The sequence below is a fragment of the Sphaerodactylus townsendi genome, linkage group LG05 (assembly GCF_021028975.2).
Source record: "Sphaerodactylus townsendi isolate TG3544 linkage group LG05, MPM_Stown_v2.3, whole genome shotgun sequence".
Taxonomy (NCBI): domain Eukaryota; kingdom Metazoa; phylum Chordata; class Lepidosauria; order Squamata; family Sphaerodactylidae; genus Sphaerodactylus; species Sphaerodactylus townsendi.
The window spans coordinates 139315941-139329138 of NC_059429.1; the positions used below are offsets into that span (position 1 = coordinate 139315941).

At 53.3% G+C, this 13198-nt stretch overlaps 1 protein-coding gene across 1 annotated transcript in view; it reads left to right on the forward strand.

The window, feature by feature from the left end:
• STAG3 (stromal antigen 3) overlaps nt 1-13198 on the forward strand; it is a 44230-nt gene that overhangs the window by 771 nt on the left and 30261 nt on the right. The window contains exons 2-7 of the mRNA XM_048496726.1: nt 544-640; nt 2260-2336; nt 2436-2640; nt 2742-2893; nt 6460-6533; nt 6615-6738. Coding sequence (XP_048352683.1) covers nt 544-640; nt 2260-2336; nt 2436-2640; nt 2742-2893; nt 6460-6533; nt 6615-6738 — 729 coding nt within the window. The remainder of the gene's footprint in view (nt 1-543; nt 641-2259; nt 2337-2435; nt 2641-2741; nt 2894-6459; nt 6534-6614; nt 6739-13198) is intronic.

Sequence of the window (13198 nt, forward strand, 5' to 3'; positions counted from 1 at the left end):
AGACAGCCCTGCCTGGACTTCCTTCCCTGAGTCCGCCTGCAAGAACAGCGGGAGGCGGGCCAGGTCTTGCTCTGAGGGCTGCAGCCACTGGCGTTCCTCTGTGCTGGGCGCAGGGCTGGAGAGGAGAGGGGGGCCCTGGCACCCAACCTTTGCAGTGCTGGCCAGGGGCCCCTTCCCATTTTGGCTGGCAGAGGAAAAAGGGGAAGTCTTGCGTGCAGAATGACCTGGAGCCGCTGGCCTGCTCCTGCCCCCCCCCCCCTTTCATCACTCTGCGCTGTTATGTGACTGTTTCTTGTTCCAGCTTTCAGAGGGCCGCAGAGGGGGCGAGAGACCACCCTGGATGTGTTCTGGGAAGAAGTGCCAAGCTTAAGAGGACAGCACAAAGGGGAGGGGGTGGGTGGGCTGCAGAGCAAAAGGGGCAGAAGCGGAAAGGATGTGGGGACACAGAGGTAGTTGCAGGCAGGACTCCCTTGGGCACGTCGCCGCCGTGCTCTCCCCACCCGTTCCTCTGTTGCCTTCTTTCCTTTCCCCAAACAATTCCAGACTGTGGTTGACGAGTGGCTGGAGAGCTACAAGGAGGACCGGGAATTGGGTTTCTTGGAATTGGTCAACTTTCTGGTGCAGTCCTGTGGCTGCAGAGGTGAGTCCTGGGCGTGGCGGGTGTGTCCTGCTGCCGTCTGCTCTGCTTCCTCCCTGCTTGCAATCTCAACTTGTTTGCAGTGTTGCTCTCTCATCTTTGAGGCATCAGGTCTCCTGGATGAAGAAGCTCTTCTCAAGGGATTGATTCAGGACAAAGGACAAAACTTCGGAGCTGAATGTGTGAAATTAGTGCTAAGAGACAGACAGCGAACGCATAAGGAGGCCGCCTCATCCTGAGCCAGACCCTTGGGCTGCCAAGGCCAGCGCTGCCCACTCTCTCGCATCAGCTTCTGCCCGGCCCTTTCAGCTGGAGAGGCTGCTGGGGCTTGAACCTGCGGCCTTCTGCAGGGCCAAGCAGAGGTTCTTCTGCTAAGCCGCAGCCCCTCCCCCGTGGTGGCTTCCTTTGTCTATTTTTGCAGTCAGGTCACAACTGACTTGCAGCAGCCCTGTAGGGCTTTCGAGGCAGGAGATGTTTGGATGCGCGGGACCACGGCCTGCCTCCGCATCACAACCTTGGCATTCCGTGGAGGTCTCCTTTCCAAATACTAACCAGGGTCAGGGTGGGGAGGATGTGGCTGGCCCACGGTCAAGCTTCCAGAGTACAAATGGGGTTTTTGAACTGGGGCTTCCCAGGTTCTCACCCAGGGCCTTGACCACTACACCACCTGGCTCTCGCTGGCGGCTGTTAATCCCGCTCCTCTTCTAGAGAACAGGGTGCTAGTGCTTTCCTTTCACATCAGGCTTGTGTGGGGAGGTTAGGCCGAGAGGATACCTGGCCCAAGGTGAGCCTTGCAGCAGAGTGAACCTGGCCCGTTCTGATTTGGCTGAGCTGCATCCCAAGGGTGGGGCACACGGCCCCAGGATGTGGAAGAGGCCTGAGGACATTCTGGGAAAGCCCTTCTGTCTCCCTTCCATTTCTTTCTGGAGCTTGGGTGTGCGGCTTGTGCCTGCCAAGTGCCATTTTCTTTATTCAAATGTGTGTATGGTACTTTCCTCCCTAGCTCCCAAATTGTTGCGGCTGATATGCCAACGTCCCTGCGTGACAGCTTGGTTGTATCAAATGTAGAAACAAAGGGCGGGACAAACTTAACTCTTATCAAACTAGAATTAGTACCTAATTTAAGAATTTTCTACAACCGAGGCATGGTAGGATTTTTCCATAGTAGAATTGGGCATGATTGGCACATTGCATAATATTCTTTAACAGGATATGACTGCGTGAAAGACCTAAATGCCAATTTTAAACAGCTCTGTTAACAGTTGGTCTCAAAAAACGTTATAATTGTAATTTGTGACCTGGTAGCTAAACATTGTATTATTGTATTACTTTTGACCACTGAGAAAACCAGTTGGCTGAAATGTATCTGCTTGTAAGGGTCAAAAAAGTGTCCCATAGGATCCTGTGGCCGTAATGGTGATTTTGTGAGCATATGGCAGGCTATCATGGTCTTTTTATAAATGTAGATGATTTTAATTTGAAATAAAAACATGTGTTTTTGATACTTAGCAGTTTTACATGTAGTGGCCCCTTGAATTACTTCTTGACCTTTAAGGTACTTAATGTATCAAGTGCAGCTCAAGGAATTTGGGCCGGCATTGAGCTGTGTCTCTCCCTGGCAGGGGTGGTGACCCACGAAATGCTGAAGAGCCTCCAGAACTCCCAGATCATCCAGCAGCTGACACAGTCCTTTCATGAGGTGAGAGCCAACGGAGCAGATAAAGTCCAAACAGATGCACTTTGTTGTGGTTCCATCCCATGGAGACCCAGCTGAGCCCCCTCCCCCTTCTCCCCCCAGGACTCGGCAGAGTACCCGCTTTCCCTGAGCACCTTGGTCTGGCGGCGCTTCCAGAGGGGGTTCTGTGAGCTGATAGCCGTTCTCATCCACCGCACCCAATATGATGTTGTGTATGATGAATACCTGATGGACAGCCTCGTTGCCCTCCTGACTGGCATGTCCGACTCTCAAGTGCGAGCCTTCCGCCATACCAGTACCCTGGCAGGTAGGAGCTGGGTCTCTGTCGAGCTGGGGTGGGCCACGTGGCTCTGGCGAGCTGGAGTTGGTTGAGAGGACTTGGGTTTGCCTGTTTTCCTTCTTCTGCAGCCATGAAACTGATGACAGGCCTGGTGCGCGTGGCTCTGAGTGTCAGCCTGCAGAAAGACAACAGTCAGCGGCAGTATGAAGCCGAGCGGGCCAAGGGGCTTGGCCGCCGGGCCCCGGAGAAGCTGGAAGGGCTGCTGGAGCAGCGCAGGGAGGTGACTTGGGGATGAGGGAGCAGGAGGGCCACTCTGCAGTGGGTTCTGGGGACATGCTGGGCCCTGCCAGTGTAGCTCTTGGTCTCAAGAGGGGGTGCACGTTCTTGATGCCCCTTGTGATCTCTTCCAACTCTATGATTCTATGCAATCCAGAGAGTGCTGCCTCTGTTCTACCTATTGCTAGTGTTTGTTGCTCTGGGCTCTTCCGTGCACACCCAGCAGCATGCACGCTGTCCCCCTGAGGGGCCGTCACAGGCCACTGGGGAGCCCATGAGTGCTGTCCCAGTGGAGTAGTGCTGACTGAGTGGGACTGGCATGATTAGCATTGTCCACTGAGTACGTTCTTCAGTCATGTGAGGGGTGCTGATAGGAAGGAGGGAGAGAGCGAAGGACTATCTCAGGTGTTCCTCTGAAACCATCTGAGCTGATCACCCCGCCTGTCTCTTCTGCCATGGAATTGGCCAGCCCAGTCTCGAGGGCCTGCTGGCTACCATGCAGCCGTGCCGCACTGCAGGCACCTCTAGTCGCCATCCTGAGTGCGTTCCACAGAGAGAGGAAGCTTACAGCCACACCCCTCCCTCCACTAGGGCTGGACTGCCTAGTGAGCATGTCAGAGTCCCTGCCAGCACCCACCGATTTGTGGAGGGGAGCGCTCTCAGTGGCTGAAGTGAAGCCCCGTATCCATTGGCATCAAACCTCTGGTTCCCAGGGATTGGAGAAGTGTCAGATTTATTTATTTTAAACATTTTTATACTGCCTTTCCACTCAATCAGAGTCCAGAAGGTTGCACGCATAAAAATACTGAAACCATTGAAAATAAAGTCTATCGGTATGAAATAATTCGGACAAAACACATTAGCTGCACCAGAAGGAGAGCCAGTGGCTGTTATTGGGAGGATGCCAGCCACAAGGACAGAAAACTAATCTCCATCTGCTGGCCAAATGCGCTGCGGGAGGGAGACCAATAGATTTCCCTGGGGAGGGAGCTCCATGACGGAGGAGGCCCTTTCCCAGGTGGCTGCCTGTCCAGCCTCATATCGGCCTCACAAGTAGGTCCTCCAACGGTGACCGGAGTGAGTGGGCAAGTTCCTACGGGACAAGGCAGCCCTTGCGATATTTTGGTCCCAGGCCATTCAGAGCTTTAAAGGTCAGCCCTGGCACTATCAATTGGACCTAGAAGCAAACTGGAAGCCAGTGTAAGTCCTGTGTTACAAATTTACTAGAGTTCTTTGAGGGTGTAAACAGGCATGTGGATAAGGGGGAACCAGTGGACATTGTCTACTTGGATTTCCAAAAGGCTTTTGACAAAGTTCCTCACCAGAGACTATTGAGAAAACTCAGCAATCAAGGAATAAGAGGGGAAGTCCTCCTATGGATTAAAAACTGGTTGAGGAACAGGAAACAAAGGGTGGGTGTAAATGGATGTAGTGAGTGGGGTCCCCAAGGATCCGTTTTGGGACCAGTGCTCTTTACCCTACTCATAAATGACCTGGAAGTAGGGGTGGGTAGCATGGTGGCCAAGTTTGCAGGTGATACCAAATTATGTAGGGTGGTGAGAACCGCAGAGGATTGTGAAGAGCTCCAAGTGGACCTTGATAAATTAGGTAAGTGGGCTAAGAAATGGCAAATGCAGTTCAATGTAGCAAAATGTAAAGTGATGCACATAGGGGCAAAAAAATCCAAACTTCACATACACACTACAGCGGTCAGTGCTATCAGTCACAGACCAGGAAAGGGATTTGGGCATTGTAGTTGATAGTTCCATGGGAATGTCAACTCAATGCACGACAGCTGTGAAAAAGGCAAACTCTATGCTGGGGATCATTAGGAAAGGAATTGATAATGAAACTGCAAAGATTGTCATGCCCTTATATAAAGCAGTGGTGCGACCGCACTTGGAGCACTGTGTTCAATTCTGGTCGCCACATCTCAAAAAGGATATCGGAGAGATAGAAAAAGTGCAGAGAAGGGCAACGAGGATGATTGAGGGACTGGAGCACCTTCCTTATGAGGAGAGGCTGCAGCGTTTGGGACTTTAGTTTGGAGAGGAGACGTCTGAGGGGGGATATGATTGAAGTCTATAAAATTATGCATGGGGTAGAAAATGTTGACAGAGAGAAATTTTTCTGTCTCTCTCACAATACTAGAACCAGGGGGCATTCATTGAAAATGCTGGGGGGAAGAATTAGGACTAATAAAAGGAAACACTTCTTCACGCAACGTGTGATTGGTGTTTGGAATATGCGGCCACAGGAGGTGGTGATGGCCACTAACCTGGATAGCTTTAAAAGGGGCTTGGACAGATTTATGGAGGAGAAGTCGATCTCTGGCTACCAATCTTGATCCTCCTTGATCTCAGATTGCAAATGCCTTAGCAGACCAGGTGCTCGGGAGCAGCAGCAGAAAGCCATTGCTTTCACCTCCTGCCTGTGAGCTCCCAAAGGCACCTGGTGGGCCACTGCGAGTAGCTGGACTAGATGGACTCTGGTCTGATCCAACTGGCTTGTTCTTATGTAAGTGGACAAGACTGGTGTGGGATGACCTGCTGCACTCTGGCTGCAGCTTTCTGTTCCAGTTGTAGCGTCTGTACATCTTCAAGGGCAGTCCCACAAGGAGCACGATGCAGAAACCTAATCAGGATGTTACCAGCATATGCACCACAGTGGCAAGATCTTCTCTGCCGCTTGAGGGGGAGAGCAACCTCATCCAGAACAGGTGCAACACATTTCCTGAGTCAGACGTTCCTCCCACTGGTAGCACCTCTGTCTTGCTGGGATTACATTTCAGCTCAACCCCAACCTCAGTCTATTTCAAAACTGCCTCCAGCCCCCTGTGCCCAGTGCTCACAGCCAGCCTCCCTGGGATCTGCGGGTAGCGTGAGATAGAGCGACTTGTCATCTGCATATTGATTGACAGCTCAGATCTCTGAGTGACCTCTTCAGGTTTGTGGGGCTCACTCAGCCTCTGTCCTTTCCAGTGGCCCTCCAGGGTAAATGGGGGGCTCCTGTGCAGGACGGCCTGCTGGCCTGTATGTTCTGGGACCCATATCCCCCCAGTTTCCTTCTACCAGTCTGCGCAGTTGTGTGTGTGATTCATTGAAAAGGACGTGTGTGTCCCCCCAGTCGACACGGCTACGGCTCTTTGCAAGGGGCAGTTCCATCCTTTGCCCTGTACATTTCCCCTCAAATCAATCCTCTGCCCCTCCCTTCAGTTTTGTGGGGCGGGGGGAGAAAGGCACTCTTTTGCTTTAGGAAGATGGCATGGGGGAATAAATAGTTCAGCTCCCCCTTCTTTCAGCACTGTGGCAAAACAGTATGTCCCCCCCTCCCCCAACCCTCCCTGCTTTTAGATTAACGTGACAAATGAAAAGGTGATCACCAGTTTTCTCAAATAAAGAGCTGGGTTGATCATTCTTGGCTGGATTCATGTAGGAGAAATTTAAAGGTATATTTTTAATTCCTGTTTCACATGTCTTGTCTTCCTGTAAATTTGTATTCTGTTCCGCTATAACTGGACAGTTGGTTGGTCAATGTCTGTCTCTTCTTGCAACCTGCCTCATCTTCTAGTTCCAGGAGAAACAGGAAGAGCTGGAGAACTTGATGAATGCCATCTTCAAGGGGATATTTGTTCACCGCTATCGGTGAGTTGGGCGGGGCTGAGGGCAGAGCAGGAGTCCAGAGAACCAGCCTCAACACTCACACCTGGCTGTCTGTCTGTCAAGGGACGTCATACCTGAAATCCGCTCCATTTGCATGGAGGAGATGGGCCAGTGGATGCAGCACTATAGCGCCTCCTTCCTGACTGACGGCTACCTCAAGTACCTCGGCTGGACACTCCATGACAAGGTGGGCATTCCCTATTGGACAGAGGGTGCTCTGAGGGGCCTCTGGGTGGGGTGTCTGTCACGCTGGTGTGGGCAGGGTTTTGTCTGGGGCTGCCTGCTTGTCGACAGGTAGCTTTTAGGTGCAGGTACTTGCCTCTTTGCCACCACTTTCTGTGGTCCACGCAAGGTCCAGCCAGAGAAGTTTGTCTTTCACGTGTTTGGTCGTACTGTCATTCGGAGGAAGTGATAAACCGCAGGAGGGATTCCAGCTGCTCATTTTCTCCAGACTTAAGCACAAACGAGAGCTGGACTTCTTACTTCCCAAGGGCAGGGGTGCCTGGCAAATAGGTTTGGGGACAGTTGCATCAGAGGTGATCTGCTAACCTTTTCAAGAATGTGCGTCCTTTGGCTTCGATCTAGCTGCTGCATGGCGCACGAAACAGGAATAGTGTGCCTCTCAATGTCACATACAGTGCGGCTTTGATTAAAGTGTGGACGGCAGGCACGGTCACAGGGGCCATTTCTGTAGGCAGGAAAATAACTGTAGTTGCCTATGCTTGCTCCCTTAATATATTTTAGTCTACCTTTATGTGGAAATGGGTTTGAGGCAAGACATATTGCTGGCCATGGTGGATAGGCGCTTGTCTAGGGTGCTGAGGGCAGAGACTCGTGTCCCAGGGGGCCACCAGCGCCAGCCACCACACCTGCATGCCGCATCCCACAGCTGGTAATGGTGGCAGCAGCCCCGAGGGAGAGGGGGCAGGGAGAAAGAGAGCCACGAGCAGCTGCTTGCCCTGCTGAGCGCCGGAGAAGCCCGGGGGGGGGGGGGGCACAAGTGGAACTGGAGGAGAAAGCCTGTCTGCTTAGCCCGTCTGCCTGCCACTGAGCCCCAGCCCTGCAAGCACCCTCTTCACCCCCTCCTTCATCCTGGCGCAGCTTTTGGACACAACAGCAGCCCCGCTGGGGAGGCTGCCATCCTCCCACCACCCCCCTTGAGCCCCCCTCCCTCGAGCACAAACCGGCTGAGCCTGCCTCCTTCATCTGTCTGATGCTCTGATCGCCCCAATTCTGCCCCCTCCATCCCATTGTGTGCCCAACCCTGCTCTCTGCCTACTTCGCCCTTCTTGATTAACTCTTCTGCTCCGTCACTGCATGTTTCCTCCTCCACGGGTGACACTCTTCTTCGCTTTCCCCAAAGGCTGATGAAATTATCCCATAAACCTGCCCTCTTGGCAGTGCCAGCTTTATCAGTGCCTGACCTAGAGCGGGGCATGGGGTGGTGGGGGAAGCCGCAGCCTGGCTCTGCCCAGACACTCCCTAACCTATTCCCCTCCCTAGAAACTGGATTGTTTTCTGGAGTATCTTTGCAAACTAGAAAAGGGTCTTTTGCCACGTATCTTTGTTGAGTAGTTTTTCTTCCATCTCAGACTAGTTGCTAACTCCCAGTTGGGGAATTCATGGTGAGTCGCTGTCACAGCCTGAGGAGGAGGGGATTTGGGAGGGAGGTGAACTCAGCCAGGTACAATGCTGGAGAGCCCGTCCTGCACATAACGCTGTTTTTATCAGGGGAACTGATCTCTGCAGTCTAGAGCTCAGTTGAATTCTGGGGGATCTCCAGCCCCACACCTGGGGCACCACCACCTATTCCGCCTGCCCGTGTTCTTTAAGGGTGCTGATCTGGGTCACATGGAGATCAGGCGTAATCCTGGGAGAGCTCCAGGGCCCACCTGGAGATTGGCAGCCAAATCTCAGGTGTACTGTGTCATAGGCAGGGAAGTTTCTTCCCAGAGGGCAGGGGTTTTATACGCAGACATTGCGCTAGTGTGTCCGTGTGGAGCTAGGCTTTGGAAACCTGTGTGGAGGTATCTCCTCCCAGCCGTGGCTCAGGCTAAGCGTACCCAGAGGGGAGGAGCCCAGATTCCCCGTCCTTTTCATCATCATCAGCAGCAGGGATTGGGACCCTTCTCCGTGATGTCATTCTCTCCACAGGGTTTTTTATCGCCCATAATCTCTCCCCTCCAGACCCCTCTTCTGACTGTCCATAAAAAACACTGTGGGTCGTTTCCTGATGTTTCTTTTCCCGCAGTGATGGTGCCGAAGAGGGTCATGTGGCGCGCACGACTGCTCTCAAGTGCTGTCTGCCCACAGGGAAGGGAGGAACGCATCTCTGTGTAGCTTCTGAACACTTTTTCCTTGCTGTAATATTGGGGATATATCTGCCTCTGAAGCTGACCCCAGCCGGCAGTCTAACTGTAGCTGGATCTTCTGAAAACTCTTTCAGGGTAGCCACAACTGGAGCACGTTATAACCGAGGTGTGCATCACTGTGGCTAGATCTGACTGCCTCATGAATGGATGCACTTGGCAGCCAAGCCGGAACTGGGCAAACACCCTCCCAGCCACAGCTGCCGCCTAGTGTTTTCCGATGACTGCTGGGTCAAGCAGCCCTCCCAAACTGCAAACCCGGCTTCTTGACGGGAGCAGAACCCTGTCCAAGAGAGAGGAGGCCCGAAGTCCCTGGTCTGCCTCTCTAGCAACCCAGAGAATCTCTGCCTCTGTCACCCTTATCCAGCCCGTAATTGACTCCAGGCAGTGGTTAGGAGCATTAACAGCATCCTGGGAACTGAGTGGAAAAGAAAGGCAGACCTGGGTAACATCTGCCTATTGGTAACATTGCAGCCCATCACTCCTGATGGCCTCTCCCAGTCGCTTCAGAGATATTTAAATGTGCGTGCTGCGTGACCTCAGGTTGCTTCCAACTCAGGGTGGCCTTGTGAATCAGTATCCTCCTGCAAAGCGTTCTCTCCATAGCAGCCTTGCTCGGGTCTTGGCGACTGTGGATGAGGCTTCTGCTGTAGTTCTCCTTCCGTGCGGCCCCAGCATTCAGTGTCGGCTCGGTCGCGCCCTCGACTGTCCAAGCAGGGCTGTGGAAGCTTCTGTTCCTCCCGGAACTCCGGGGGGCTCCGTCCTGCCCCTTCTCTCCAATTCTCACAGCCCTGCACCCCAAGTTGCTCCATGATGAGATTGTTGATATGGGTGAAGAGAAAGCGAAGTTGCCTGCCTCGATGGCTGCAGGGGCAAAGCTAAAAACAAAATGAAAACCAAAGGACAAGCCTCCTCACCCTGGGGAATTCAGAGGGCAGGGGGCAACTCGTATGGGCTTGTCTGGGGTGACGGGGGTGGGACACTTGGTTCTTTTGGAGCAACTCCAACTCATTCCTTGTCACCAGGACTGGGAAGAGCGTATTGGGACCTTCCTGACCTGCTGATACTGCGGCCAGCTGTCAAATCATCCCCTGGATGGGACTGGAGCAGCCGGGGTGGGGGTGGGGATGGCAAACTGGCTTAGCATTTGACAAGAATGCAGCTGAAGGAATTGGGGGTCCCTAGACCCCTGGAACTTTGGCCCAAGGGCCCACTGTGTGGCCAGGAGTCAAAAACCTGTTTTGGCGGGAAGCCTCAATATGGGCACTGCCACCATTTGTCGTGCTGCAGTCACTGTCCCTGCCCGCTGCCCCCCCCCCCACCATCTCCTGATTGGGCGAGAGCATTTCCCTGGGCTCCATCATAGTTAGTCCTGGGCTAGCAGATTCAAAGGGGAGTGGCGAATAGCCCAGAAACAGCCTCCCCACCTGATAGCCCCGTGAGTTGGGTGGCCAAGCGAGTGACGGAATATTCCGAGGGCAGAGCCACGGCACCCACTGTGAAGTGAGCAAGGAGATTCCCTTCACCAGATGACGATGCAGATTGTGTGTGGGGGGGAGGATTCGGGGTCCTTCTGGTCAGTTTCTTCTCCCCCCCCCCCCCACAGGGGCAAAATACTGAAAAAAGGGTCGCCACCATCAGGAGTCTGAGCGTGAGGCAGGTGTGGAGGGGGGGTCCTTCTCCGGCTGCTCTGAGGTCTGTGCCTCTGATAGGAAGGACGGAGCGTGGCCAGGAGATGGGCAGGGATCACAGGACAAAAGGCAGTGAATGTTTATGGAAGGAAGTCATTGGCTCTCCTGATTACAAAACAAACAAAGGTGGCTCTTCAGCTCCACCTGATGACACAGCAGCATCCAAGCAAGTGGCTGGTCCTGTTCAAGGCTGCCCTTTCTCAGAGCGCTGCCCTTTCCCAGAGAGTTATCCAATGGGAGTGGACTTCTCCTGGCTACGGCCCTTTTGAATGCTGTCACTGAATGGCACTGCGCCTTGGCGGAAGAGGCCTTCGATGAGTGAAAGGGGCCCCCCAATGGTAGCCCAGTGTCCGCCTTGCAGTTTGGGGGCAGTTCTCCCCACGGCCGGTGAAAGTGCACCGAAGGACTCCTCTGACCAGAAAAACGAGGTGATGCTGAAAAGGGCCTTTGGAGCAGCCTTGCTGACCGTGCGATGATCGCTGGGCGTTCTGGCCAGCGTCTGGCCAGACAATCTGGCAAAGAGCCTGAGGTGGATCCATCTACTCCTAAGAGCTCCTCTTGAAAATTCAACGCAGTTTCCAGTTCATTGCCAAGGCATCCCAGAATGCCGTGCAGTTCTGGGCTAGGTCCCAGGCGGGGGGTCTGGGTTGGTGCGCAGGAACTGTGGCTCGAAGTCTGGAAGGCTGATAACAGGACCGAGGGCCATCTGTCGGCTTAAAGATTCCCCGGAAAACTACTCTTCCAGGACGCAGCGCTGGACAGAGGAGACAAGAAAGACGATGCCCTCGTCTTCTTCGGCTTCCTACAAGGACCGGGATCAGAGGGGCAGAGCATCGTGCTCTTTTATTTCCTTTCATCTGCGATACAGATCAAAGGATTCCAAGACCATCAGATCAGGGGAGGGGCATCTACTCCCTCATTCAGAGGCTGAAACCCCGGCCGACAGTTCCAGTCCAATTAAACAAACAGAAGAAGAGGAGCTTGGATTTATATCCCCCCCTTTTCTCCTATAGGAGACTCAAAGGGGCTTATAATTTCCTTGCCCTTCCCCCCTCACAACAAACACCCTGTGAGATAGGTGGGGCTGAGAGAGCTCCGAGAAGCTGTGACTAGCCCAAGGTCACCCAGCTGGCGTGTCTGGGAGTGCACAGGCTAATCTGAATTCCCCAGATAAGCCTTCACAACTCAAGCAACAGAGCTGGGAATCAAACTGGGTTCCTCCAGATCAGAGTGCACCTGCTCTTATACACTACGCCACTGCTGCATAGTGGCTAAGCCAGGAACTCCACCCCTGAGCTTTTATCTACCTGACTACATTGTAGGGGGTTAATTAAATCAATTCCAGGACAGGTTGGTGGAGATGGTAAATGATCAGTGGGCCCCGGCATCATCAGGAAAGGGTGTAGGATAGAGTTTTCTTCACCGCCACCTCCCCCCCCCCATTTCAAAAGGTTCTGATACCAAAATCACCAGAAGAGGCAGCCATGCTTCAGGAAGTGGCACAAAATAGTCATTGATACCAGGGCTGTCACACTAATCCCTGCAGAACAAAGGGGTCAGGGGGTCTACTCTCCACTTTTCCCAAGAAGTCAGGGGAGTGGAGGGTGATCCGGAATCTGAATTGGCTGAGCATGTGGGTGGCTAAGAAACCACACTGCAGGCGATCCAGTCATGGGATTGCTTGACCCCACTGGATTTAAAAGAAGCCTATCAGCCTATTCCGATCCACGTGTCTTCCTGTTGCTGCCGACAGTTCTTCTTGTATTGACACTGTCAATACCAAGCATTGTCCTTCAGTCCCTCATCCGTCCCCGGGGTGTTTACAAAAGTCTTGGTCACGGTGGTGGTGCATTTTTGACAGCAGGGGATCCATATCTACCCTTATCTGGATGACCTACTCATCAGAGCCTCCTCCTTGGAGGCTTTACACCAGCACACGCGAACATCCGTCCAGATACTGGAAAACCACAGACTCCTTGTGAGCAAAGACAAGAGCTGCGTAGCCCCATCGAATATCATCACCCCATCAACGGGAAAGTTTTCGTGCCCAGAGACAGTAGGAATGACGAGGGGTAGTGCGCGAAGTCTGCCAACTCACAGGGCCAGTGTTCTGTTTCTGGCAGGGTTGTTGTTGGGATTGCTCATTTCAGCCATCAGTTTGGTCCCCTGCCTGCGAGGAGGGCCTGTCGACACACGGCGCTTCCCTTTCGGAGGGATGTTGGAAATCGTCGCCATGAGATGATTCCACTCCACAGAGCCTTGAAGAAGGTCCTCAGGGGGTGGCTGAAGACAAACCACATTGTTCAGGGCACCCTGTTTGACCCTCCAGAACAGATGTTAATTACCACAGATGCCAGCAAAAGGGGCTAGAGAGCCCATTGCCAGAACCGCGTGGCTCGGTGCCCGTGGTCCCCAGTCGAGAAGAACCAAAGCATAAACTGTTTAGAACTTTTGGCAATAAGGCTGGGCCTCTCGGCCTCTCAGGACACACTTTGGGGCCATCATATCCTGTTCTAGACAGACAATGTCACAGCCAAAGTCAACGAGACTCGTCGTGTGGCCAGAAAGAAGCCTGGCAGGTCTCCAC